A 27,438-nucleotide genomic window follows, 5' to 3' on the forward strand; every position below is an offset into this window, starting at 1 on the left:
TGGTCCTTGTCAGGGTGCGTGTGGAAAGCAACTGATCAATGTTTCCTCTCTCCCTTTCTCTCTCTCTCTAAAATCAGTAAAAACTGATTTTTTAAAAGGAAAGAAAGAAATGGAGAAGACCAGGAAGCCAGGGGTGGGGCTCCAGGCCACTGATGGTGATGCTCTGAGTGACAAAAGGGCAAGGGCCATGGGGGTGGATGGACAAGAGAGACTGAGGGCTGGAGCTGGTCAGAGCATGGGCCCAGCCATCCCTCAGCAGCATGGCAGGCACAAACCCAGTGCCCCAATTCTACTTACTGATTTCCTCTTCCATACCACTGCCAGCCTTTAAAATGCCCTAGGACGCTCAAGGCCCCTGGGTCAGGTCAGGTGCCAAGAGGAAGCCTGAGTTCCCAGCAGCTTGAAGCTGAAGGGAACCAGGGAGAGGAGAGTGCTGGGTAGAAAACAGGACTGATGTGGTTCTCAGAGTCAAGTGCCTGTTTGCACACATTTGTGCCCGAAGCCCCACGTAAGTGCAATCTGCCTCATGCCACATACAGACGGCAGGGTGCGTGTGTGCAGGCCCGTCCCTGCAGGGATGCGGGAGGTGTCTGATCTGTACAACTAGGAACAGCAGCCACCATCACTGAGCATGACTAGGTGCCAAGCACAAGTTTGAGCGTTTGCATGCGCTACATCCTTCATACTCACATCGCTCCCCGGGGGTCTCCGTTACCAGGAGGAGGAATAAGGACACAGAGAAGGGACCTGAACACACAGCAAGAGCCTTCACTGAGGCCGCCGCCCCCTTTGTCCTTTTTCGTGTCATTAAATATTCATTTGTAAAAACTTTAATTTTTTTAAACCCTCGCCTGAGGATATGTTTTTATTGATTTTAGAGAGAGAGGAAGGGCAGAGGGTGGGCCGAGAGAGAGAGAGAGAGAGAGAGAGAGAGAACATCTGTTGCCTCCCGAAGGATCCTAGAGATGTGCCCGCACTGGAAATGGACCCCGAAGCTTTTGGTTCCAGGACAATGTTCCAGCCGATGCACCACGTGCCAGGGCTAGAAAAACTCCTATCATCCGGGAACTACATCTGTGCCTTGTAGAAAATTAGAATATGTGTTTAAAAAAGGGGGAGGGAACTAAAACAGCAAATTCCTACCACCCAGAGATTACTGCTGTTAACAATTTTACATAGATTTCAAATCTCCTTTTACACCAACCATGCACTTTTTAAAAAATATATATATTTTATTGATTTTTTTACAGAGAGGAAGGGAGAGAGAGAGAGTTAGATACATCAATGAGAGAGAAACATCGATCAGCTGCCTCCTGCACACACCCACTGGGGATGTGCCCACAACCAAGGTACATGCCCTTGACCGGAATTGAACCGGGGACCCCCTCAGTTTGCAGGCCGACGCTCTATCCACTGAGCCAAACCGGTTTTGGCTACCATGCACTTTTTAATGCAAATCACGCCTATGGTGCATATTATTTTATATCGATTTTGCTTTCACAGTCAACAACCTTCCGCTCCCCATGTTGGTCCGTTGTCATCTGCTGTAATACCCAGGTAGCAGCCAACCTCTCTGTCTTTTTAAAGTACACCAAACAGCCAACCTGCATGAGAAGGCAGACCCGCCAGGGTCTACCCAGGGCCTTTCCTGCCTCCCCTCTTTGCCCTGCTCTCCTCAAAGCTGTGATGGCTGAACACTGGGCCCACCTGGTGCCAGCCCTGAGGGGCAGGGGGAGAAGACCCAGATAAGACTGAGGCCATTGGTGCTGCGTCCCAGGCCTCCGCATGTCTGTCCCTGGCAGGCACACACCCGCCCCTGCCCCACTGGGCTGCCCACCTGCTCTCAGGCCACTCGGGGTCCAGCCGGGGCCGTGGAGTGGGGGAGGGGAGCTGGAAGCGCTTGGACACTCGTGTGGCAGATGGCAGAGACGCCCCGGGCCTGGGCGGGAAAGCCAGCTGCCAAGGTGTGGAGCTGCTGGGAGGGGCCGGCCTCGTTCTGCCTGACCCGGGTCCTCCCTGCACGAGAGGCTCTCGGTGCCGTTGTGAGTGTGTGTGTGAGAGTGTGTGAGTGCAAGTGTGTGGGTAAGTGTGAGAGCCTTGAAATCTTACATGGGAGTGCGGTCAATGCGTTTCTCCCGGGCTGTGTCTGTGAGCGTGTGCTCACGAGTCTGGATCTATCTTGATACGTGAAGAGTGTGTGTTTGTGAGAACATCTGTGAGCGAGTGCCTGCCCTGGTGTGTGTGTGCGTGAGAAGGGGATGTGGTGTGGTGGTGTTTGAGTTTGGAAAGGCTTTGCTTATAGGAGCTGGTGAAGACGTGCTGTTCGACTTTCTGCCCGTGTGTGTGTGTGTGTGTGTGTGTGTGAGAGAGAGAGAGAGAGAGAGAGAGAGAGAGAGAGAGAGAGAGAGAGAGAGAGTGGCTGTGTCCCAGGTTCAGGTCTTGTTCTGTGGCCCATAATCCCCTCTGCCCGGTCACTCCCAGGCCCAGTGTCTCCGGGGCTACCTGTGTCTGCCCTCTGGCTTCATAGGGAACTCCCGGTGGAGCACAGACTCCGGAGTTAGGCTGTGAAGCTGTACCTCAGCCATTCTCCCTCTGTGTGGCCTTCGCCAACTAACTTGAAGCCTCAGTTTCTCATCTGTAAAATGGGGGGACCTATGCCGAGACTGGTTTGGCTCAGTGGATAGAGCGTCGGTCTGTGGACTGAAAGGTCCCGGGTTCAATTCCAGTCAAGGGCATGTACCTTGGTTGCAGGCACATCCCCAGTAGGGGGTGTGCAAGAGGCAGCTGATCAGTGTTTCTAACTCTCTCTCTCTCCCTTCCTCTCTGTAAAACATCAATAAAATATATTTTAAAATAAAATAAAATAAAAATGGGGGTACCTGGTGACTGGTTATGGTTGTTACTCAGGTTATTCTTTTTTTTTTTTTAAATATATTTTATTGATTTTTCACAGAGAGGAAGAGAGAGGGATAGAGAGTTAGAAACATCGATGAGAGAGAATCATTGATCAGCTGCCTCTTGCTCACCCCCTACTGGGGATATGCCCGCAACCAAGGTACATGCCCTTGACCGGAATCGAACCCGGGACCTTTCAATCCACAGGCCGATGCTCTATCCACTGAGCCTAACCGGTCCTGGCACTCAGGTTATTCTTATTCTCTCTCTGCCGCCTGCCTCCTTTGTAAACACTGGCCAGTCCTCTCTCCTCCACTAAACTGATAACGCCTTTGTGTTTTATGACTAAAACCTGTTTCCCCCCAACTTGCTCAGCAACTTCAGCAACTATTTGCTAATCGCCCTGGGTTTACCTGGGACACATTTTACAGGAATGAAAAGCCATTCAGTGAGCGGCCTGGGAAAAGCCCCTCGGAGTGCTGATTAGTGTGCGGCTGGGAAAAGCCGGGCTTTAACTGTTCAGGCCCAAGTGCCCAGAGCAGTCGGTGGGAAAGTTGCAACTGAGAGGGGGAAAAAGGGTTTTTCTTCCTTTAAAAAAGTCGTTTTGTTTTCGATCTGTGTCTCTTTTGAGCCCCAAAGGATGGAGATGAACTGAAATAAGGAATTAAACAAGAGGGGAAGTCCCATTATCTGGTGTTTTTTAATGGGTCCCTCAGGATTCCACGGGACTCCCATCCCAGCCGCTGTGTGGTCCCGGCCTGAGAACACGGAGCCCCCCCACCCCCCAGCCCACGCCCACCCACCACCCAGGCCCAGCGGCAGTTTCCCAGAATTCACATGGTAATGAAGGCATCCATCTTCTCCCAGACACACACTGAGCCCCGACCCTCCCAGGCCGGCGCACAATGGCCCCGAGCCTCGGCCCCACCACCTGTTGGATTTTCCCAGGGAAGGGAGGGAGGGGAGAGCTCCTTCCGCCCAGCCCCCAGCCCCCGGCCCCGCTTGCACCCTGATCCTGGGAGTCGGACGGTTAGATCGCCCTTGTCCTGGACTCCCCACCCACCCTCAGCAGTCTGCACCCTCGTCTGCAGGACGGAGGGGGTGGTCCCGAGGCGCAGTGTGGCTGGGAGAGTGCCCCAGGGGGTGGTGGTGGCAGGCTCTCTCTCACTGGGCAGAATCCTGGAGGGTGACAAGCTGTCAGTCACACACCGGTTCACGCTGGACCAGACTGGGTGCCTCGTCATCAGTGTCCCCCCACACCCTGAGGGTGGCGCTGCTAGGACCCCATTTGCAGAAGGAGACCCGGGGGCCCAGGTCACCTCTGTTTGCCAGGTCTTGTGCCTGGCGGACTTCAGACGGGGACCGCACGCTGACTCTTCCACTGCGTGAGGCTGGAATGGTTTCCCATCGGTTTGTACCCTCCGGGAGCCTCAGTGCTCCCTGAGGAGACACAGTCCCTCCGCTGATAAGACACCGAGGCTGGGGAGGAGGCCGGGGGAGGGGTCCGCCGCGGTGTCTGGGAAGAGGGATTGTTACCGATTACAGCAAGTAACAGGGAACGGTCACTGCTTCTTTATTTTTTTAAACATATTTTTACTGATTTCAGAGAGAGGAAGGGAGAGGCAGAGGGAAATACAATAGAAACATCAATCGCTGCCTCCTGCACTGCCCCCTACTGGGGATGGAGCCTGAAACCCGGGCATGCTCCCTGAGCGGAAATCGAACTGGCTATCTCTAGGTGCAAGGTCCGAGGCTCAACCACTGAGCAACACAGGCTGAGCAGGTCATCGCTTCTTTAGGTGGAATCATGGACACCACAGGCTCCCCAGTGTGTAAGCTTCCTCTCCTGCACCTTGTTCCAACCCAACCCCCACCTTAAATACTGAAATGGAGGCTTTCTCTCTGCACGTATGGGTGTACGGGTAAAATTAAGGAGTATTTACATTTTGCTTAGAGCCCTTCTATATTTCCAAATGCTCTGTGATAGATATGGGTTGTCACTTTACACAGCTTTAATACAAGGAATATGTTTTCACAAAAAAAAGCAAATCCTACATACAACATCCATCTGAATCCTCTACCTGGTCCCATACCCACAGCCACAGGTAACCCCTGGCTGGGGTCCTGGGCGTTTAACAAGGATTTTGGGGGGAAACCTTGAACTCATTAGGTCCCGGAAAGAAGCCAGTCACAGAAAACTATATTTTATATGATTCCACTTACATGAAATGTCCAGAATAGGGAAGTCTATCGAGAGTACTAATAGGTGTGGGCTTTTTTTTTGGGGGGGGGGGTTTGATGAAAATGTTTGAAAATTAATTGTAGTAATGATTGCACAACTCCTTGTTTGGGTGAAGGGTATACTAAAATGGCCGGTATGTACGACATACGAATTATATCTCAATATAATAAGAATCTCAAAGCTGTTAAAAAGAAAAGAAAAAGTAAATTCTAGAAACGCTCTTGTCTCTGAGCTCCCCGCCCAGGGACAGGGTGCTCCCACCTCCCAGCCACTCCGTCTCCCAGGGGGCGATGAGGGTGAGCAGCCCCATCCTGCACCACTCGAGTTCCCCCACTCCTGAAATCACACGATAGCAGGGTGGGGGGAGAGGGGGGAGAGAGCCCCAGGGGCATCGCACTCTCCCTTAAACTTTTTTTTTTTAATATATTTTATTGATTTTTTACAGAGAGGAAGGGAGAGAGAGAGAGAGCTAGAAACATCGATGAGAGAGAAACATCGACCAGGTGCCTCCTGCACACTCCCTAATGGGGATGTGCCCGCAACCAATGTACGTACATGCCCTTGACCGGAATCGAACCTGGGACCTTTCAGTCCGCAGACTGACGCTCTACCACTGAGCCAAACAGGTTTCGGCTCCCTTAAACTTTTATGGGTCCAGACCTCTCTCCTTTTCATTTCAATTCAATCTTACTTTTGAATAGGTCAGACATGCTCATGGGGCACAATGTGAAACGCACAGAATCACCTGGTGGAGTTGTTAAAACACAGATTCCTGAATCCCAACTAAGAAGTGCTAAACTAGAATTTTTGGGAACATATAGGTAAAATTGCATACTTAACTAGTGCTCTAAGACAGATTTTATATACAGAGCACTAAGTTAGGTATGCAATTTTACCTATATGTTCTCAAAAATTCTAGTTTAGCACTTCTTAGTTGGGATTCAGGAATCTGTGTTTTAACAACTCCACCAGGTGATTCTCATCATGAGAGAAGGTTGGGAAACACTGGATTAAGGTGGCCAGACGTCCCGCTTTTGGCGGGACCGTCCCGATTTTTAACAATTTGTCCCGCGTCCCTAACCCTAACCCTAACCCTAACTCGGGACGCGTTAAAAATCAGAACTGTCCCGCCAAAAGCGGGAAGTCCAGTCGCCTTAGATACAAGCAAATGTGCATTTGACCCTTTTTCTTTTGTTTCTCCTGCTTTAAACACAAGTGATGGCAGTCTACACATACCACGTGCAACTCGTTTTGTTTTGCTTTTCCCCCGCTTGCCAGTGCGCGCGGGGACCTCCGCAGACGGGGCGGCAGGGCGCGTCCTGGATCTCCCTCCCGGCTGCGTGTACCCCGTTACCCGGAGAAGACGGCCTCCGTGCCCGCGGGCCCACGTGACGGGCCTCGGGCTTCCCCCTCGGCCGGCGTTTCGTACACCGAGTGTGTCTTTAGCGTACGTTTCTGGAAGTGGGAGCGCCATCCCGTGGGCCATGTGGTTTGTCTGGTGTATTGAGCCATTCTGCTCTCGGTGAACCTTTGGGTTGTTTCTAACTGTAAGGGGGGGGGGGGGCGGGGAGGCTGCGTGAACACGCTCTGTGTTCCTCGCAGGCCCCTTTGCCAATGTGTCAGCTGCTGCTGGTCCTCTCCACCCCCCTCTCCAAAAATCCATCACATCACCCAAATCTGAGACCCGCCCGGGAGCCTCCAGGTAAGAAACCCTGGTCTCAGTGGGCGGCTGTCATTCTGCAAACGGAGAAACACGAGGCCCACGCTGGCAGGGCCGTGTCTCACGTACAGAGGGGAGGTTGAGGCTCAGACCCTGAGTCTCCGCTGCCAGAACCCTCCCGGGCTCCTGCCTCGCCCAGAGGGAGAGCCGAGGGCCGCTGTGGCCTGGCCAGGCCCTTCCCCCACCCACACCCCCCGACCTCACCTCCTAGCGCCTACCCCTGGCTCACCAGCTGACGTCACCGTCACGCTGGCCTCTTGAACGCACTGGGCACTCTTCTTTATTCTATTTTATTTTTTTAACACCAGACACACTTCTGCCTGACGCCTCTTCCCCCCGTGGCTGAAGGAAGTGAGAGCGCAAGTTCTTACTGAAACCTCACCTTCCCAGAGAGGCCTCTGCTGACCGGCCCTCAGACCCACGGAGATCCCAGCCCAGGCCGCGGGGCAGGGGCGGGCCCGGAGCCCTGCAGCGGGAGGGAGGTCGGGTGTGATGCCGGTCAGAGCACGGGCCTGGGTGGTGGCTCCGTCCCCAGTGCCGGGCATGCAGGAGCCAGCTGATCAATGATCCTCTCTCATCCTTGATGCTCCTCTCTCCCTCTCCCTTCCTCTCTGAAATCGATAAAAATGTATTTTAAAAAATAGAGAGATTACAATCCACCCCACGCTAACCTTCCCTTCCCCTCCTTTCCTGACTCCTGTTTGCCCGCAGGGTTTACACCGGAGAGCGGACTGCTGACTGCAGAAGGAGGACCTTGTAGGGAGGAGGGGCCCGAAGCCCTCTGCACAGGGCTGCAGGGAGGGACGGGGGCCGGGGCTTGGCGGTCCTGGCCTCCACACTGGCTCTCCGCACCCCGCTGTGCCCGGGAGGCGCCCGGGTCCTCGGCCCCCCGTGCTCCCTGCTCCTAGGAGGGAGGTGACAGGGGAGCACCTTCCACCTCCGCGCAGGGCGGCCGGGAACCGAGGAGGACTTAGAGCCCCCAAGTGCCTAACCGCGTCAGCCAGCATCAGTGCCCCCTGTGATGCCGCAGGAGAGGGCGGTGGGATGCAGCCCGGGTGTGACACCCGCATGCGAAGGGCTCCCCACTGATGTCTGAGGAGGAGGAGGGGGTAGGGGGTGCTCACAGGGGGAGGAGGGGGCAGGGGGTGCTCACAGGGGGGAGGGGGAGAGAGGGGGTGCTCACAGGGGGGAGGGGGAGAGAGGGGGTGCTCACAGGGGAGGAGGGGGAGAGAGGGGGTGCTCACAGGGGAGGAGGGGGAGAGAGGGGGTGCTCACAGGGGAGGAGGGGGCAGGAGATGCTCACAGGGGAGGAGGGGGGGTGCTCACAGGGGAGGAGGGGGCAGGAGATGCTCACAGGGGAGGAGGGGGAGAGAGGGGGTGCTCACAGGGGAGAGAGGGGGAGAGAGGGGGTGCTCACAGGGGAGGAGGGGGGTGATCACAGGGCAGAGGGGGAGTGCTCACAGGGAGGAGGGGGAGAGAGGGGGTGCTCACAGGGGAGGAGGGGGCAGGAGATGCTCACAGGGGAGGAGGGGGGGTGCTCACAGGGGAAGAGGGGGAGACAGGGGGTGCTCACAGGGGGAGGGGGAGACAGGGGGTGCTCACAGGAGGGAGGGGGAGAGGGGGGTGATCACAGGGGGGAGGGGGAGACGGGGTGCTCACAGGGGAGGAGGGGGAGACAGGGGGTGCTCACAGGGGGGAGGGGGAGAGAGGGGGTGTTCACAGGGGAGGAGGGGATAGGGGTGCTCACAGGGGGGAGGAGGGGGCAGGGGGTGCTCACAGGGGAGGAGGGCGAGAGGGGGGTGCTCACAGGGGGGAGGGGAAAACAGGGGGTGCTCACAGGGGGGAGGGGGAGACATGGGGTGCTCAGAGGGGAGGAGAGGGAAACAGGGGGTGCTCACAGGGGGGAGGGGGAAACAGGGGGTGCTCACAGGGGGGAGGGGGAGACAGGGGGTGCTCACAGGGGAGGAGGGGGAGAGAGGGGGTGCTCACAGGGGAGGAGGGGGAGAGGGGGATGATCACAGGGGAGGAGGGGGAGAGGGGGGTGATCACAGGGGAGGAGGGGGAGACAGGGGGTGCTCACAGGGGGGAGGGGGAGAGAGGGGGTGCTCACAGGGGGGAGGGGGAGAGAGGGGGTGCTCACAGGGGGGAGGGGGAGAGAGGGGGTGCTCACAGGGGGGAGGGGGAGAGAGGGGGTGCTCACAGGGGGGAGGGGGAGAGAGGGGGTGCTCACAGGGGGGAGGGGGAGAGAGGGGGTGCTCACAGGGGGGAGGGGGAGAGAGGGGGTGCTCACAGGGGGGAGGGGGAGAGGGGGTGCTCACAGGGGGGAGGGGGAGAGAGGGGGTGCTCACAGGGGGGAGGGGGAGAGAGGGGGTGCTCACAGGGGGGAGGGGGAGAGAGGGGGTGCTCACAGGGGGGAGGGGGAGAGAGGGGGTGCTCACAGGGGGGAGGGGGAGAGAGGGGGTGCTCACAGGGGGGAGGGGGAGAGGGGGTGCTCACAGGGGGGAGGGGGAGAGAGGGGGTGCTCACAGGGGGGAGGGGGAGAGAGGGGGTGCTCACAGGGGAGGAGGCTCTGGGGTCCTAGCTGTCTTTCTGGTATCCCCAGCAGGAATGGGGGGGGGGCTGCTGAGGTGTGGGAGATTGAACCGCACACCCGGCGGGATGCTCCCTCCATACACCCTGTCCCCTCCGCGGCGCCCCCAGCGGCCGTGGGAGGCGGCGGCGGAGGAGAGCGGCCGGCGGTTCCCAGGCCCCCGCCCCGCGAACATCTGGCCGGAACATCTGCCCCGGCCTTTGTGCCGCCGGCCGCCTCGCACCCATCGCCCGCCGGCTCGTTCCCACGGGTGGGGCGCGGGAACCGGCCGCCCATCTGTCCGCAGCGGTCCCGCCGGCGGCCCCAAGGGCGACACCGCCAGGAAGGCCTTTCAGAGGCGCGCGCCCAACAAAGCCGGGTGCGGGGCCTCTCCCCGCCCGCTGGGCCCACGGGAGGACCTGGGCTGCCCAGGCTATCCCCCCACCCCACACGCCCACACACACCCCATACACACCCCACACACCCACACACACACCCCATACACACCCCCACCCCAACACACACCCCCACACACACCCCCACACACACACAACTCCGCTCTTCCCCGGGCCCCACCCGCACGCCCTCCCGCCCACCTCCCGGTCTCTGGCCCGCAGACCTTTCAGTTCGCTCGGTCTTCGCCTGGAAATGCCCTTTTCTCATTGCTAACCTGATTTTTTATTTTGAAACCTTAAAATGATTTTAAAAGCACAGTGTTTTGTGTTCCTAATCCCACAGTCACACCACCCAGACCTAACCACCCCGGGCAGTTTGCTGTGGTCGCTCCTCTCCCAGCTTCCCTCCAGGAAGAGGAGTCCCCGAGGAGGGCCTCTGTGCCCCTGCCCTGCCTCCCCTCCAAGACTGTCTGCTACTCATGCACCCACCCGGGCCTGTCCTTCCAGCCGTGCTTTCTTACAGGGTCACTAAACATACGTGTGTTAGCATCGTTTGTGTGTCTTCAAATTTGCACTTTAAAAATGATTCTGGCTGAAACCGGTTTGGCTCAGTGGTAGAGCGTCGGCCTGGGGACTGAAAGGTCCCGGGTTCCATTCCGGTCAGGGGCATGTACATTGGTTGCGGGCACATCCCCGGTAGGGAGTGTGCAAGAGGCAGCTGGTCGATGTTTCTCTCTCATCGACGTTCCTGGCTCTCTATTTTTTCCCCTTCCTCTCTGTAAAAAATCAATAAAATATATTTTTTTAAAAATGATTCTGTGTTCCCTGTTCTTGCATGTGCCCAGATCTAGCTCATTCCTGCAAGGGCTGTACCTCCTGCCCTTATTGTTGTTGTTGCTGTTGTTGTTGTTGTTGTTTAATATATTTTATTAATTTTTTACTGAGAGGAAGGGGGAAGAGTAGAGAGTTAGAAACATCGATGAGAATCATAATCAGCTGCCTCCTGCATATCCCCAGTGGGTGTGCAACTAAGGTACATGCCCTTGTCCGGAATGGAACCTGGGACCTTTCAGTCCGCAGGCCGACGCTCCATCCACTGAGCCACACCGGTCTCAGCACCTCCTGCCGTTTTATTCCCTGTCCCGCTGTCGGCACCTGAGTCGTTTCCAGCGGTTGCTGCCACCGCAGACACAGCGCGGTGTCTCCATGGGAGCGGACGGCGGGGCCCCAGGGTGTCCCAGCGCTCCCGTTTCCCCTGTGAGGCCGCCCGGAGCAGCTCCCAGGCGATCCGCCGTGTGCACACTCGCCAGCGGCAGACTCTCCCACGGCCCCCCCGCGCTGTGCCTTCGCAGGCTTTGGAGTCCTTTTAGCTGGACGTGGCCGTCGTGTCCTTCCTGCATCCAGACGTGCAGTGCTGGGCCTCACCCTCCCTCACTGCTGCTTCATCTCAGCTGGGAGCGCCTCCTCCTGCAGGAAGGCCTCCTGGCCCTCCCTCAGAAGACGGGGTCTCTCTGGCCTCCCTGCCTCTCACGATGCCCGTGCTTCTGGCCACAGCGCTGGGGCCTGGCGTGATGGCCGTTCCCAGTGGCCGGGAACTCCTTGGGCGGCGGCCTTGTTGGCAGGGCCACAGGGCACGCTCAGGGGAACATGTTCCTGGGAGGCGCATCGCATCCACTCAGAGCGAGGAGCTTCTCTCTCCAGTTCCTAAAAGCGTGCGCCCTTGGCCGAAACCAGTTTGTCTCAGTGGGTAGAGCATCGGCCTGCGGACTGAAAGGTCCCGGGTTTGATTCCGGTCAGGAGCATGTACCTTGGTTGCAGCACATCCCCGGTAGGGGGTGTGCAGGAGGCAGCTGATCGATGTTTCTATCTCATTGATGTTTTTAGCTCTCTATCCCTCTCCCTCTCTGTAAAAAATCAATAAAATATATTTTAAAAAATAAATAAAAAGTGCCCCGTGGGATGACCGCAACCCACAGGCTGCAGTGAGTGTCCAGGGACTGACCCCCTGGCCAGTGGTGTTTGTCTGTTCCCAGTGGGTTACTTCCGATGGCAGCCTCGCCTCTTGTTCCATCACCGCTGTGCCTAGTACAAAGTGGGGGCGCACTCGTTGTTTATGGGGTGAATAACTGGCCTTTAATGGTTCTGGAGTTCTGTAATTCAGTGGTGGAGCATGCATCCGGTTATTTACCAGGGGTTACCTCTGGGAGAGGCGGCAGGGCCGGTCCCCATCAGAGCAGTCATTGCTGGAGGTCTCTATCGAATGCTGACTTTGCTGGGCACAGTCCTAAGCTCTTTACGTTATGTAGCTCGTTTCGTCCTCACAGAGATGGGGACTCACACCATTCCCCCACTTTCACGGGTGGGGAAACGGAGACACGGGGACACGCAGTGACGTACACGCACACGGCTCCGGAGCCGGGGGGCCGGACGAGAACCCGGGGCTGGTTGGCTCCCTGAGAAACCTCGCTCTCCCGCTCTTCCCTGAGTGTTTCTCAGTTGTCAGCTTCCTCTCACTAGATCAGCCCTGCGTTTGCATCAGCAAAAAATGTCAGACTCTTTAAAAGACTTAGGAGCGTGTCATGAGTCATAGTATTGGAGGAGGGCAGCCACACCTGTAACCTGAGGCCAGGGTGCAGCTGGAGGTGCCACCCCCGGTGACAGGGTACTTAGGGCTGGGTGAGCAAAGAGGGTGCGACTGCTCCACGCTGCTGGGCAGGGAGCTGGGCAGGCCCTGCGAGATGCACCCTCAGCTGCTTCCCCTTTCCGGGCCCCAGGGCAGAAGGGGGAGCCAGGTGTGAGGGAGGAAGGTGAGTCAGGGAGGGCGGGATGGGGCACCAGGCGGGAGGCAGGGGCGGGGCCTCAGGGGCCTGCTGTCCATCTCTGTGGGCAAGTGAGGGAACCATGGAAACCCCCTCAGGAGGCCTCTTGCCTAGCCTTCCTCCTTCCCCGTCATGGACCTTGCACCGTGGGGGTGCTCTCTGTTGGGCCCTGAAGAGCACCCTGATTTGGGATTTCCCCGCCGTTGGCAACAGCCTCTGGGGCGGCCAGAGTCAGACCAACTCCTATACCTCCGGCCTGGGCACTGCGCAGGCCTGCATTTCTGAGCAGGAGCTCCTGGGGCCTGGATGGGTGTGGCTGAGTAGTTGTGAGTCCTTGGGGCTTATACAGGATTCTGAATTGTGTGTGGGGGGGGGGAGTGGTTTCTGTATATAGAAAGACTTTGAGCCAAAACCGGTTTGGCTCAGTGGATAGAGCGTCAGCCTGCGGACTGAAAGGTCTCGGGTTCGATTCTGGTTGGGGGCATGTATCTTGGTTGCGGGCACATCCCCAGTAGTGGGTGTGCAAGAGGCAGCTGATCGATGTTTCTGACTCTCTATCCCTCTCTCTTCCTCTCTGTAAAAAATCAATAAAATATATTTATATATATATAAAAAAAAGACTTTGAGAGGTGGTAGGAGGCAGTCTTAGAGCTGGTGGAGGTGGGTGTTGGTTGCATAGGGGAAGCTGGTTTGTATTTGGTTGTTTTCTCTAAGGATGTGGGCATGTGTATCTCATGTTTGTGTGAGCAGCACTGATACGGGTGTAAGTGTTATGTTCAGTAAATGTGTACTGCAGTGCAGGGTGTGTGTGTCTGTGTGTTGTGTTTATTGTTGTAGCTTTAGTGTGTGGTTCTGTTAGGAGAGACAAATAGGTGTTTTGATGTGCTGCCTCCTTGGTCTCTGCATTTTGGTTGGGTGGGTTGTGCATGTTTGGGTCTGGGTTGTGTAGCTGGATGTCAGTGTGAGTTGTATGTCACGGTGTATTGCTGTGCTGTGCATTTGGACAGCTGCTTTGCTGGGTGTGGGTGTTAAAGTTGCTGGCAGATGCATCAGTTGTCAGTTGACATGTATATCCTGTGTTGGTTGTGTGTGTGTGTGTGTGTGTGTGTGTGTGTGGCCTATGCTGAGTGACCTAAGAAGGAAGCCCCTGGGCCCTTGCTCTGCCTTTCCCTTTGACCCCTGAGGCCCAGGGCAGCAGTGGTCCTTACTGAGGCCACAGGAAGGCCCCACACCCTCTCTGCAGCTCCGGCCTCCCTGTCCATTGTTCTGGGCCTTCTTTGGGAAACAGGATGAGAGGCAAAAGATGGATCCACGCCTGGACCCCCCTACACTCCCTGAAATGACCCAAGAGCCCATCAAAACACCCTTAAGATGGAGGGCCAGTGACCATCCCCATTTTACAGATGGAAAAACTGAGGTCCAGAATGGATAAGAGACTTGGCAGAGGTCACACTGCTTGTTAAGGACAGAGGGTTTGAAGCCCCCACGCCCCTCATACACAGCCTTCTGCTGGGCTGGGGGGTGGAAAATGAGGCCCCGGAAGGGCACAAAACCATCTCTTCTGCTGCCTCTTCCGAGTGCGTGAGCAAGCCCTTCGCCCTCCCTGGGCCAGGCCCTGTGCTCAGCTCTAGGGACACCGCGGTGGCCAAAGGAGCCGTGGCGCCTGCCCTCCGGGAGCCTGGGACCGGCGTGGGGATGGAGGAGGACTGGACACTCTCCAAGGAAACAAAGATCTTTTCAGATGGTAATAAATTCTATAAATAATGAAGACCAGGGGAATGTGAAAGAAAGTGAATAAATAGCCAGAGGAGGCTCTGAGGGGACCTCTGAGGAGGTGACATTTGACCTGGGACTTGAAGAATGGGAAGCCTTGTGCAGCTCGGGGAGGAGCGTGCAGAGGGAACAGCAGAGGCAAAGGCCCTGAGGCAGGACCCCGCTGGTTTAGGGAGGGAGGCCCCACGGCGGGTGAGAGAGGCGGGGCAGATGTGGCTGGCGGAGTGGACAGAGGCTGCAGGCTGGGGAGGGCTTTGGCTGTTCTCAGCGGAGGGGCAGAGAGGCGGCGTTGGCTGAGCGCAGGCTTCTGGGCTAGCGTGTGGAGGGGGCGCTTGTGGTCTCCTGTTACAGGGAGCAGGGCGGGGGTGGGAACAGCCGGAGCCAAAGGTCTCTCCCCCGCAGCTCCGGCAGTCCCAGCCCAGAGGCGCCGGCCTGGCGGCTGGAAGACCGCGCTGTGGGCACATCTGGGGAGCAGCTGCCGGGCCAGGGCCAGCGCAGCCAGAACGGGTCACGTGGCACAGGGCAGGCCCGCCCTGCAGCCTGCGAGGCCAAGACTCCCTCCCGGGAGGGGCAGCCGGGAACGTGCTGGACATGAACACGCATCCACAAGGATGTACTCCGCGGTGGGGACACACATGCACACAAGCCTTGGGCCCCCGCACAGCCGCTGCCTCAGGAGACAGACCGCCTGGGTTCAAGGCCACATCCCAGCTGTGTGATCTGAAACAAGTCACTCCACCTCTCTGGGCCTCAGCGGCCTCCTCTGGAAAAGGAACATACCTGCTGCTGCCAGTCGCGGGTGAATACTGGGAGCGCTGCCTGATAGGGAGCCTTTGCCCGGAGTCCCGGGGGCCCGAGGAGAGATCTGACTGGTAAAGGCTGACAGGGTGATGTGACAGAGACATCGTGAGAAGACACGTCCGTTCATCACCAGGGGCTGCCGTCACCTCCTGGCACAGCTTATTTGCCCTCATAACCGCCTACAGAGAACAATGAACATTAACTCCAGTTTACAGATGAGGAAACTGAGGTACAGCTTGTCGAGGACAGAGCCAGGATTTGAAGGTGTCAAGGGCTGGTCCTTTTTTCTCTCTGGGCCCCCATGTGCCATCTGTGAAATGGTGGGTTATACTAACACAGCTGCCGCCAGCGCCAGGGAGCAGCTGTGGAGATCAGGTGGTGCCGGGTGTGTGTGTGTGTGTGTGTGTGTGTGTGTGTGTGTGTGTGTACAGGGCCTCCCAAGAGACTACCAACTTGAATCCTGGTTTAGGGCCATTTAAAGAGTCCTCCCGCCCTAGCCGGTTTGGCTCAGTGGATAGAGCATCAGTGTTCCATTCTGGTCAAGGGCACATGCCAGAGTTGCCGGCCTGATCCCCAGGAGGGGGCGTGCAGGAGGCAGCTGACCAATGATTCTCATCATTGATGTTTCTATCTCTCTCTCTCCCTCTCCCTTTCTCTCTGAAAACAATAAAAGTATATTTTAAAAAATAAAAATAGCCCTGACCAGTTTGGGCTATAGAGCGTCGGCCTGGGGACTGAAGGGTCCCAGGTTCAATTCCAGCCAAGGGCATGTACCCTGGTTGCGGGCACATCCCCAGTGGGGAGTGTGCAGGAAGCAGCTGATTGATATTTCTCTCTCATCAATGTTTCTAACTCTCTATCCCTCTCTCTTCCTCTCTAAAAAAATTAATAAAATATATTCTTTAAAAAGAATAATAAAATAAAAATAAAGAGACCTCTGAAGTTCCTGGCCACCAAAAGAGGGGTGGTAGGAGTGGGATGCAAATGCTCACTCAATTCACACTACCCAAGAGAAGGCCAGAAAAATGCCTATTTGGCAACAAGATAAATAGACAGTCTTTGTTTAAATTCTTTGTCAGGCCTTAAAAATGTAAGAGATAAAAATCATGCCTGGAAGGACTGAACAGTTTCTGGAATGAAATGAAGCCATTTCCCCACCCCCACCCCCACCCCACAGACCTAGGATGGGTATGTGTATGGCGGGTGTCGTTATTTCACTTGGAAAAGTTTGAGGGGAACACCATGAAGGGAAAATTTCATGGGGTCTGAAAGCTCATCTCACATGGCTCGCTAAAAAAAAAACAAACCCAGAAGTAAAACTGCAAACCACATCGGGTTCTGGGGGCCTGGCCTGAAACTGAACAGACACTATTCCTATCGACTGCTCAGTGAGCACCTACTACGTGCAAGACCATCCCAGGATCTTTGGGACCCTAATGTCAATGAATCATTCTTTTTAATAAAGCATTTTTATTTATTTTTATTTGTTGTTGTTGTTAATTCTCACCTGAGGATATTTTCTCACTGATTATGAGAGAGAGAGAGAGAGAGAGAAAGAGAGAGAGAGAGAGAGAGAGAGAGAGAGAGAGAGAGAGAGAGAAACATCAATGATGAGAGAGAATCATTGATTGGCTGCCTTCTGCACTCTCCCTACTGGGGATCAAACCTGCAACCCAGGCATGTGCCCAGACCTGGAGTTGAACTGGGACCTTCTGGTTCAAAAGTCGATGCTCAACCACTGAGCAACACTGGCCAGGCCATAATATAGTCTTGACGTAGTTAGCACAGGACCTGGCAGGAGGTGGGTGCACACGAATGTTATTTGGGGAGGGGGGGGGTCGTAATTGTTCCTTGACCCTCCCTCCTGCTTGTGTGCAAAGTGTCTTTGACATTCCACCTCATCCCAACCATCAGTCAGGCCAGAGTGAGATATACTAAACATTTAAAGTTGGCTTTCATGAGTACCGATTGGAGGAGAAACCAAGATGGCGGCGTAGGTGAGCAACTGGTCTGCCGCTCCCACAACAATTTAAAAATTAAAACTAATATGAAGGACATCTATCATCCAAAACCACAGGAAGGAGGTAGTGCGTAGTTAATAGTCAACAATTAACATGATGATAAGAGCAATGAGGGACCGATGGGGCTCTTAAAATGTGACCAGCTGGAGAAATGGAAGAATGGCAGGCCCAGAGCAACAGCAGCCAGGCCTGGAGTGTTGTGGGGTCGAATCCTGGGTTCAAAATGAAAGGAAAGAAGGAGCAATGCAGCCAATTCGGGTACCAGAGTGTTATGTTCGTCATCACAATGGACTCAGAGAAGCTCCTGTGTCCCTTCACCCAAAAGGACTGAGAGTTGCCCAGACGACAGCAAAGTGGGAGAAGAAAACTGAAGGTTACCCAAGGGACTGAGGTGCCAACATGGAGTCATCTGAAGAAATTAAAGACTGAGGTGGAAGCTACTTCTTTAATCATGTTCCTGCTCATGCTGGCATCTGTTAGCTTCCAGTCTGCTGCAAAGTCTTGTGCAGCAAGTCCAAGGACTCTGAGTAAATCTACACCAGCAACAAAAGAGACTCATTTAGTAGCTAAAAATATTAATATGTCCATAATTCTGATTTCTTATTTTGTTGTTTTGCATTGGCATTGTTGTTATTATTTAAAAGCCAGAGTGTCGCTCTTGACATTCAAGTTTTGAAAATAACATGTATGTGGTTTAGTTTTTGCATTGGCAACAACAACAACAACAAATCTGAAGACCAGAATAAACTGGTGAATATAATAGAATCAGGGGCAAAGGAAGGGAGTGGATTGATAATGATCAGGGGGAAAGGGGTGTGGGGGTGCAGAAAGAGACTGGATTAAAATCATATAACCTATGGATGAGGACAATGGGGGGGGAGGGGGGTAAGGGCAGAGGGTGTGGCAGGAACCTGGTGGAAGGGAGCTGGGAGAGGGGAGGAGGAGAAACAAGTGTAATAATCTGAGCAATAAAGATCTATTTAAAAATAAATAACTAAATAAATAAATAATAAAGTTGGCTTTCATTACACAAAATATTTCACAAATACACTTCTGTTTTAAAAAATGTATTCAAGAAATACCTATGTATATTGGATCAGAGAACTAAAACTTTAAAAACCCTAAGCTATAAAACTTCTGGAAAATATAGGAGAAAATCTTTGTGATCTTGGATTAGGTAGAGATTTCTTAGATATGACAAGAAAAGCACGATTCATAATATTAAAAACTGATAAATTGGACTTCATCAAAATTTAAAACTTGCTCCTCAAAAGACGCCAGTAAGAAGATTAAAGGATGAGCACACCGGAGAAAATATTTGTAACTCGTATATCTGGTGAAGAATTTGTATTCAAAACATAAAGAATTCTCAAAACCCAATAATAAGAAAACAAACAACCAAGTGAAAAGAAATGGACAAAAGATTAAAGGGTTGCCAAAACCGGTTTGGCTCCATGGATAGAGCGTTAGCCTGCGGACTGAAGGGTCCCGGGTTCGATTCCGGTCAAGGGCTCGTACCTTGGTTGTGGGCACATCCCAGTAGGAGGTGTGCAGGAGGCGGCTGATCGATGTTTCTAACTCTATCCCTCTCCCTTCCTCTCTTTAAAAACAATCAATAAAATATATTATAAACAAACAAAAAAAAGATTAAAGGGTCGCACAAAGGATCCGTGTGCTGGAGCTGTTCTGTGTCTTTACTCTGGTGGTGCTCACAGGAATCTACACGTGATAAAACCGCACAGAAGTAAACACACACACAACGGATGCAAGGCAACCAGGTGAACTCTGAATTTCAGGTGAAATCTTCTTGTAACATTGCACTATATTTATGCAAGATGCTTCTATTAGGGAAACTGGGTAAAGAGTATAGGGGTTTCTCTATTATTTCTTATGACTTCATGTGAACCTACAATTTACCTAAAACTAATTTTTTTAATGAGCAAAGAATGAATGACACTTTGCCAGAGAAGATATACGGATGACATATAAGCACATACAAAGATGGTCAACATGTTTAGTCATTCAGAAAATACAAATTAAAGCCTGGGCCAGTGTGGCTCAATTGGCTGGGCTTCCCCCCATTCACTGAAAGGCTGTCAAATCAGTTCCCAGCCAGGGCACCTGCTGGGGTTGCAGGCTCAGTCCCCAGAAGGGGGTGTGTAGGAGACAGCCAATCAATATTTCACTGTCTCCCTCTCCCTTCCTCTCTCTCTAAAAGTCAATAAAAATGAAAATTTTTAAAAATACAAATTAACCCAGATTTTGATGAATAGGATCTGGGCACACCTGAAACTCCTTTTGACCTTAAACTCCCCTTTGGAAGCCAATAAAAAACAAAACAAAACAAAAAAAACACGTAATTTGGTATATAATAAAAAAATTAGAAAACTGGAAAAAAGAAAAAGGAAAAAAAATACAAATTAAAACCACAGCGAGATACTGCACACATCTATTACAACTGCTGAAAAAGACTGACCCCATCAACCATTGGAGAGGATGTGGAGGACCTGGGCTCTGCACACTGCTGACACACCCTCTTGGGGAGACATTTGGATAGTTTCTTATTAAATTAAATAAATACCTACTATGTGACCCAATCATTCCACTACTGTTTGCCTAAAAGAAATGAAAGCACAGATTCATATAAACGCGTGTATACAATTGTTCAAAGCAACTTTATTTGTACTAACCAAAAACTATAAACAACCTAGATGTCTATCAAAGTAAATGAGTAAGCAAATTGTGGTATATCCATACACTACTACTAAGCAATAAAAATGAATGAACATGAATGAATCTCAAAATAATTATGCTGAGTTAAGAAAAAAAAGTAGGCTGAGAAAGATACAATAAAGAGTATGCACTGTGTATACATTACGCATGTATATACTTTATATATACTGTACTTCATTTATATAAAATTCTAGAACATGCAAACTACAGAATAAAACAGATATCCAGTTACCTGGACACTGAGTGGAAGAGTGGGGAGGGATGACGAAGGGCAAAAGAAAACTTCTAGGGTAGATTAAGTATATGTTAATTGTCTTGATTGTAGCAATGGTTCATGAATAAGAGAGAGAGAGAAACTTATGAAGTCATACACTTCAAATATATACACTTTGTCTATATCAGTTGTCTATAATAATAAAAGAGTAATATGCTAATTAGACCAGATAACCTTTCAGACTTCATTCTGGATGTCCTCCCCAGTGAAGCTGCCATGGTGGGGGCCAAGGCAGAGGTGGTTAGGGGCAATCAGGCAGGCAGAGTGGTTAGAGCCGATCAGGCAGGCAGGTGAGCAGTTAGGGGCAGTCAGGCAGGCAGGCAAGCAGTTAGGGATGATCAGGCAGGCAGACAGTGGTTAGGGATAATCAGGCAAGCAGGCAGAGTGACTAGGGGCAATCAGGCAGGCAGGCAAGCAGTTAGGAGTGATCAGGCAAGCAAGCAGAGTGGTTATGGGCGACCAGGCAGGAAGGCAGGTGAGTGGTTAGGAGCCAGCCATCCCAGATTGTGAGAGGGATGTCCGACCGCTGATTTAGGCCCGATTCCACAGGGTGGTTCCGGATTGTGAGAGGGTGCAGGCTGGGCTGAGGGCACCTTCCCCCATTCCATGCACAAATTTCATGCACTGGCCTCTAGTACTTCAATAAGACTGCTTAAGAAAGAAAAAAAAATCATATACCTATGTGAAGATAAAAGTGAAATCCTAATTTCACATTGTTCTCCTTTCCCTCACTCCTCTTCACAGTGGTAACATTAGTAATTTGATATTTATCCTTTTTTTCTCCTTTCTAATATTTTTTATTGATGTGCTATTTAAATACAGTGAAATGCACAAAACCATATAATTCAATGTGCTTTGACTAATTCTTACACTGTAATGCACACCGCACCATGATAGGGAACATCTCCATTACTCCAGAAAGTTCCCCCCCTCCCCCTGCCTGGCAACTCCCACCCTCCACTCCCAGAGGCAAACCCCATCTGATTTCTTTCATGGAACTTTAGTTGTGAGTCTTAGAACTTCATCTGAGAGAAAGCACACAGTATTGTGTTTGAAACTTTCCACAGCATAATTTCCTCTCATGTTAAATTCATTTCCAGATACACATATACTGGGGCGCAGTCTGTTTGCTTTTTCACAAGAGGTCCTACCTTAACCCCCCGTCTGTCTCGCTCTTGCTTCCTCTACCAACAGCATATAGTTATCTCTCAGAACCAAACTTCCCCTGCTGCAGGGCCCATCCAGGGCACTGAGGTTCCATCCATCCTCTTATAATACCGGTCGCTGGATAGTTAGGTTATTTTAACTCCCCCCTTTTAAAAAGCACCTCAACCAACATCTTTGGGAAGACGTTTTTTTTAGAGGAATGCCTCATTCTTTTTAAAAAAACAATAGTCTATTGGTTTTGAGAGAGAGAGGCCCTGAGAGGGAGAGAAAAGCATGGATGTGAGAGTGCAACATCGATCAGCTGCCTCCAGCGCCCACCCTCTCAGAGATGGAGTCCACAACCCGGGCACATGCCCTTGACCGGGAATCCAACTGGCAACCTCCTGGTGCACTGATGATGCCCAACCAACTAAGCCACACCAGCCAGGGCTGAGCAGACATCTTTGTGCTCGTGTGTGTGTGTGTGTGTGTGTGTGTGTGTGTGTGTGTGTGTGTGTCAGGGATGGATACCAGCAAAAAGAATTGCTAGATCAATTAATAACCACTCAATAGTGAATTAATATTCTAATTTCCTCTCGCGTTGGTCATTGTCCTTGCAATTCTTTAGCAGTTCTTCTGCACAGCGAAATGTTCTCTCCTATCATTAGAGGATTGCAAAACAAGCCTCGGGAGCTTGGAGAGCTTGCGGGTGTCATAAGAGGATGGGGAGTCCAGCTAATTAATTGATGACGTCTCGCCTTTGAAGACAGTCTCCCTGATCCGTTTTCCTGGTTTCCTCATGTGGAGGACTGCCGGCTGGTTTACTGACCGCCTTCTCCAAACCTCTGTAGAAAAAGGAAACCTGCCGACACCCAGGAGTGAACTGTTCCGGGAGGTGGGGTGGGTAATATCACCCTCTCCTGTGTGAGCGATGAATTTCAGCCCTCCTCACGCTGTCTGGCTTCCGGGATGCGGTTTCCACAGCTCTGGCCTAGCTAGGGCTCTGGATGCAGACTGGAAGGGACCGCATTACAATGAAGTGTCCTTGTTAATAATCACGCAGCCATTACAGCAGTGTGGCTCCTGGGAGGCTTTTTTTTTAAAAATTTAATATATTTTATTGATTTTTTTTACCGAGAGGAAGGGAGAGAGATAGAGAGCTAGAAACATCGATGAGAGAGAAACATCAACCAGCTGCCTCTTGCACACCCCCTACGGGGATGTGCCCGCAACCAAGGTACATGCCCTTGACTGGAATCGAACCTGGGACCCTTCAGTCTGCAAACCAATGCTCTACCACTGAGCCAAACCGGTTTGGGCCTGGGAGGTTTTTTGAGCCTCAGTTTCCTCCTGTGTATAAAGAAACCAAAATGCTCCTCTCTGTGGAGGCGTAGCAAGGATTACAGAAGATGATAAAGGCAAACTCCTCACACAGTGCCTGCCTGGCAGGAAGTAAGAACGCCATAAATCGTCACCCGTGTGATTATCCTCAAAACACCAGGCAGATAGTATGGCTCAGAGGGCTGGAGACTCAACTAAATTCACACAGCAGCAGCAGCAGCAGCAGCAGCGGCAGAGTTGGAATCCGAACTCAGGCAGCAAAGGGAACTGGAGATTGGGAGGAGGGAGAGAGGGGGGAGGTGGCGAAGAAACCTCCCAAGCGGCCCAAGCTGCGGGCCTGGTGGGGAGAGTCCAGGTGTGGGGCGGGGAGGTAAGGTGACCCTTGCCCGGCGACCGCGCCCGTGCGGAGCGCATTCCCAGGCCTCCCGCCGGAGGTCCGCAGGTGACTGGCGGGGCCCCGAGCAGCGCGGGGAGCCGGGTTTGCCGTCTCCATGGCGACCGCCCGCGCGGCGCCAGCCTGACAGCCCGTCCAGGTTTTATGAATGGGTGACGTCACGGGCCTGGCGTCTAACGGTCTGAGCCTCTTGTTCAGACGCTGACACAGACCAGCCCGGGAAGCCCGGCGGGGGGAGGGTGGGAGGAGAGGGGGGACTCAGCTTGCAGCTGCCGCGCTGTGGGAGAACCTGATCTGAAATCTTTTCTTTTCTTCCTTTTTTTTTTTTTTTTTTTGGGGGGGGGGCCATCCGAAAAAAGGAGAAAAATTTTAAAATCATTCCTTGATGCAGATGTGGGGAGTTTTTGCAGGGTGTTGCAAATTCCGAGTAGAATCAGGAGATGCATCGTGCCCACTCTGGGAGCCGCCATCTATCTCGTTCAGATCCCAGAGGCCCCAGCCCCCAGTCCTAGGGGAAGACTTTCCCAAATTAAGTGCTCCCACCTCGAGGGGCCTGGGTAAGTCCCCCTGGCCCCAGGACATCAACAACATTCCCTGGCAATTGGGAGAGAGAGACGAGCCCCAGTTCAGAGTGTTAGAAGGAGGACCCGCTTTCATTTCGGACCCAGTATTCGGGAGATCAGGGTCCCAGAGATCGTCTTCCAATAGGATCCAGAAGCCCAGGCTCTCTGGGCGACCCAGCGCCGGCCGCTTCTCCACCCAGGCCTCAGTTTCTCTCGTCTGTAAAATGGAGCTGGAGAGGTGAGAAAACGAACCCGGAGAAAACGGGGTTCTCGGTCTTTTTTGTTATTGGCAATATCGATTTCGCCTCCTTGCCTCCTCCCCGACGTTCCCAGGTAGCCCTCGCCTCCCCTGGCCACCCTGCCCCGGGCCTTCCCACTCTCTTCTGGAGGTTCGGGGTCCCCTTTCCACGCCCGCCGAGGTACAATCGTAGTGCGGGAGGCGGGGCCCAGGGGGAGCCCGAGGCCACGCCCCTGACCTCTCATTGGCTGCTTTTGAACGTCTGAGCCCGCCCCTCGGGGCGGGGACGCAGCGCCTTTATAAGGACCCGGCGGCGGGGCTCGGAGCGTGCCTTCCACCACCGTCTCCCCGCGCCCGAGTCTCCCTCCGCGCGCCCAGCCCCGCGCCTCTCACCCCGACGCCGGCAGCAGCATGAAGGTGGCCAGTGGCAGCGCCGCGGCCGCCGCGGGCCCCAGCTGCGCGCTGCGGGCCGGTAGGGCGGCGGGCGAGGGCGTGCGCTGCCTGGCGGAGCAGAGCGTGGCCATCTCCCGCTGCGCCGCCGGCCCCGCCGCGCGCCTGCCCGCGCTGCTGGACGAGCCGCCGGTCAACGTGCTGCTCTACGACATGAACGGCTGCTACTCGCGCCTCAAGGAGCTGGTGCCCACGCTGCCCCAGAACCGCAAGGTGAGCCGCGTGGAGATCCTGCAGCACGTCATCGACTACATCTGGGACCTGGAGCTGGAGCTCAACTCGGAGTCCCAGGCCGGGAGCCCCGGCGCCCGGGGGCTGCCCGCGCGCGCCCCGCTCAGCACCCTCAACGGCGAGATGAGCGCCCTGGCCGCCGAGGTGAGCGAGCTCCACATGGGAACGCGAGGTCGTGTGTTCTTCCTGCTGCAGATGGGGAAACTGAGTCCCGGAGAGGGGGCGGTGGGGTGGGGGACCGGACCCCACGTCGACCCTATGATCCTTTGGGGTCCCTGGCTGCGGAAGGGCTCCTAAGGGCATGGGAAGGAGCGCTCCCGGCTCGTGGCTCCCGGGGAAGGGGCGGCTGGCAGCCTGGTCCCCTCCCCAGCCCGCCCGTCTCACCTCTTCTCTCTCCGTTTGTTTCACAGGCGGCGTGTGTCCCCGCGGACGACCGCATCCTGTGCCGCTGAAGCGCGTGCCCCGGACCCGCCGACCCCCGCCCTGCAGGGGCGAGAGGAGGAGCGCCCCGGCCCCCGAGCGCCGGGGAGGAACAGGACAGGCCGGACCGGCGGCCTTGGGCTGGGGCCCCCGTGGACCAGCCCGGAGACGGGGGCTGACAGGACGACGGGCCGACCTCCCCTCCACACCTACCAGCCGCCAGAGACTTGGGGGAGTTCCCCCCCGTGTGTTTCTATTTTTTGAAAAGCAAGACATTTTAAAAAATGGTCACGTTTGGTGCTTCTCAGATTTCTGAGGAAATTATTGCTTTGTATTGTATATTACAATGATCACCGACTGAGAATATTGTTTTACAATAGTTCTGTGGGGTTTTTTGTTGGTTTTTTTCCTGTTATTAAATACTTTAGATGATGGTAACATTGCAGTGTTCTTGGGTTGGGGGGGGGGGCCGGGGGTGGGGGTGGGGGTGGCCCCTGACCCTTTTCTCTCACAGCTGGCGCCGGGAGGAGGGGGACTGGAAGGCCACATCTGGACTGTCCCTTTCACCGACCCGAACTGTGTTTCCGGTGTCTTTAAAGTATTCTTTTCCCCATCACTGGCCATTTCCCGGCTCCCTATTGTCATCACGTTAAGTACTCCAGGGTTTCTCAAAGCGGCCATTGAGCCGACTACGGGGGTCCCCGGGGAGGTGGTTATAATGCAGATCGACCTGCCCAGCCCCCTCTGGGCTGGGAAGTTAAGTCGGAGAATCAGGTCACTGGGCCCACCTGCACATTTGCCAACAGGGAGGAAGTGAGATCCAGAGGAAAGGGACTTACCCAGAGCCTCCGCCTGTCGGAGGCAGGGCTCCCATCGCTCCATCCCCGGCAGGAGGTGCGCCCCAGCGGGCGGCCTAACCCCGGTCCCAGCAGGCTGCCCGGGGGCTCCAGGCTTGTCCAAGTGGGTGAGTAGGTTGGCAGGGCCAGCCTCGGCACAGCTGCAGGGCCACCTGCTCTGGGTCCGAGCCGGCCCCCTCACCCCGGCCTGGCTGTGCCAGCCCGCAACTCACAGGAACCTCCTCTCGCCCCGGGGCTCCTGTGTGGGCTCTGAGGAGTGGGTGAGTCAGTCCCCAGCTCCCGAGCAGAAAAAAAAATGTCATTGGCAAGGGCCTATCGGCCTGGACGCATGTGTGGAGTTTGTAGTCACAGGGGAGTGCGTAAGCGTGTGTGACATGCGTGAACTGGTAGTTCGCCGTGGGGCTGGGTCCTCTGTTGGTGTACAGGCCTGGGGTGTGTGCAAAAAGGGCAAATGTGAGCACATGTGCTCTGCAGATAAGTGTGCAACCCCCAGCTGTTTGGGCTCGTGTGTTCCACCTAAATGCATTGTGGGCATCTCCACATGGGTCTGGTTTGATGGATGAGTGTGTCGGGGGCTGCGGGACCACACGGGGCTCCTAAGTGTGTCATTGTTCTGTAGATTGGCTGGCACTTCTGGGTCTCTGCCCGTCTGGGGTGGAGGGGGGGGGGGGGCTGCCGTATTCAGGCAAACGCTTCCTGAAAAGTTCAAGTGCCAACTTCCCTGGCAATTAATTGTTAGGCCCTTGGGACACCAACTCCATGTACCCTACCAGGTCAGCTCCCATGTGACACAGGGAGAAACCGAGTCCTCGAAAGGGCAACACACTGTCCCAGAGAAGCTGAAGACCGTTCATACACCGTTCATACATAAAAATGGGATAAAAGAAATAGCGCCTACTACCATGAGCCTGCCCCTAAGCTCAACCCATTACATAGAGCATTTCTCGTGGGGGCTAAACGCAGGGTTCTGGTCCCAGGTTTACAACAGAAACAGGCTCCGAGGGGATGAACAACAAATAAAAGCTGGTCATCTCCTGAGCGAGAACATTAAAGCGGGTACCACCCCCTGTCTAATCCCCACGTTGTACACCTGAAACTAATAGTGTATCCACTGTAATCGACAAATTAAAAAAGCCAGGTCCCACCCCTTCCCCAAGTACCTCGGGGACTTTATCAAAGGACCCAATAATTGGAAGTAAATGAAGCCCTTTGCTACGCCCCGTCCACTCCCCACCCCGCTGCTGTTTTAGGGCATTAACTTCATAAAACGGTGGAGAGAAAAATGAAGTGGGGCCGTTAGCCCGCCGTGTTTGCCGGTTATAAGTTATTAATTGTCGCCCGGTGTCCTTGGCGTGTCCTCAGAGGTGCACGTGTGCACCCACTCCCTCCCCTCCCGTGTGGGGACCCCCTCCCCGCCTGCAAGCCCACCCACGGGGCGGGGGCGTGCCCCGCGTGCCCCCTCCCCGGCAGGCAGGCCCCTCCCGGGAGCACGCCCCGCCGCCCCGCACACGCTGGCTTCCACGTTCCCCTCTTTTCCCCTTTGGCCCGCGCCCAGC

General features: G+C 54.3%; 1 protein-coding gene across 1 annotated transcript; it reads left to right on the plus strand.

Annotated features, from left to right (window-relative positions):
• The first annotated feature begins 24,230 nt into the window (after positions 1-24,230).
• Positions 24,231-25,463, plus strand: ID1 (inhibitor of DNA binding 1). Its single transcript, XM_084887953.1, has 2 exons — positions 24,231-24,749; positions 25,016-25,463. The coding sequence occupies exons 1-2, from the start codon at positions 24,336-24,338 to the stop codon at positions 25,055-25,057; spliced, it is 456 nt and encodes a 151-aa protein (XP_084744079.1). The 5' UTR covers positions 24,231-24,335; the 3' UTR covers positions 25,058-25,463.
• Positions 25,464-27,438: the final 1,975 nt, after the last annotated feature.

The sequence above is a fragment of the Pipistrellus hanaki genome, assembly GCF_964339955.1.
Source record: "Pipistrellus hanaki genome assembly, chromosome: 6".
Lineage (NCBI taxonomy): Eukaryota > Metazoa > Chordata > Mammalia > Chiroptera > Vespertilionidae > Pipistrellus > Pipistrellus hanaki.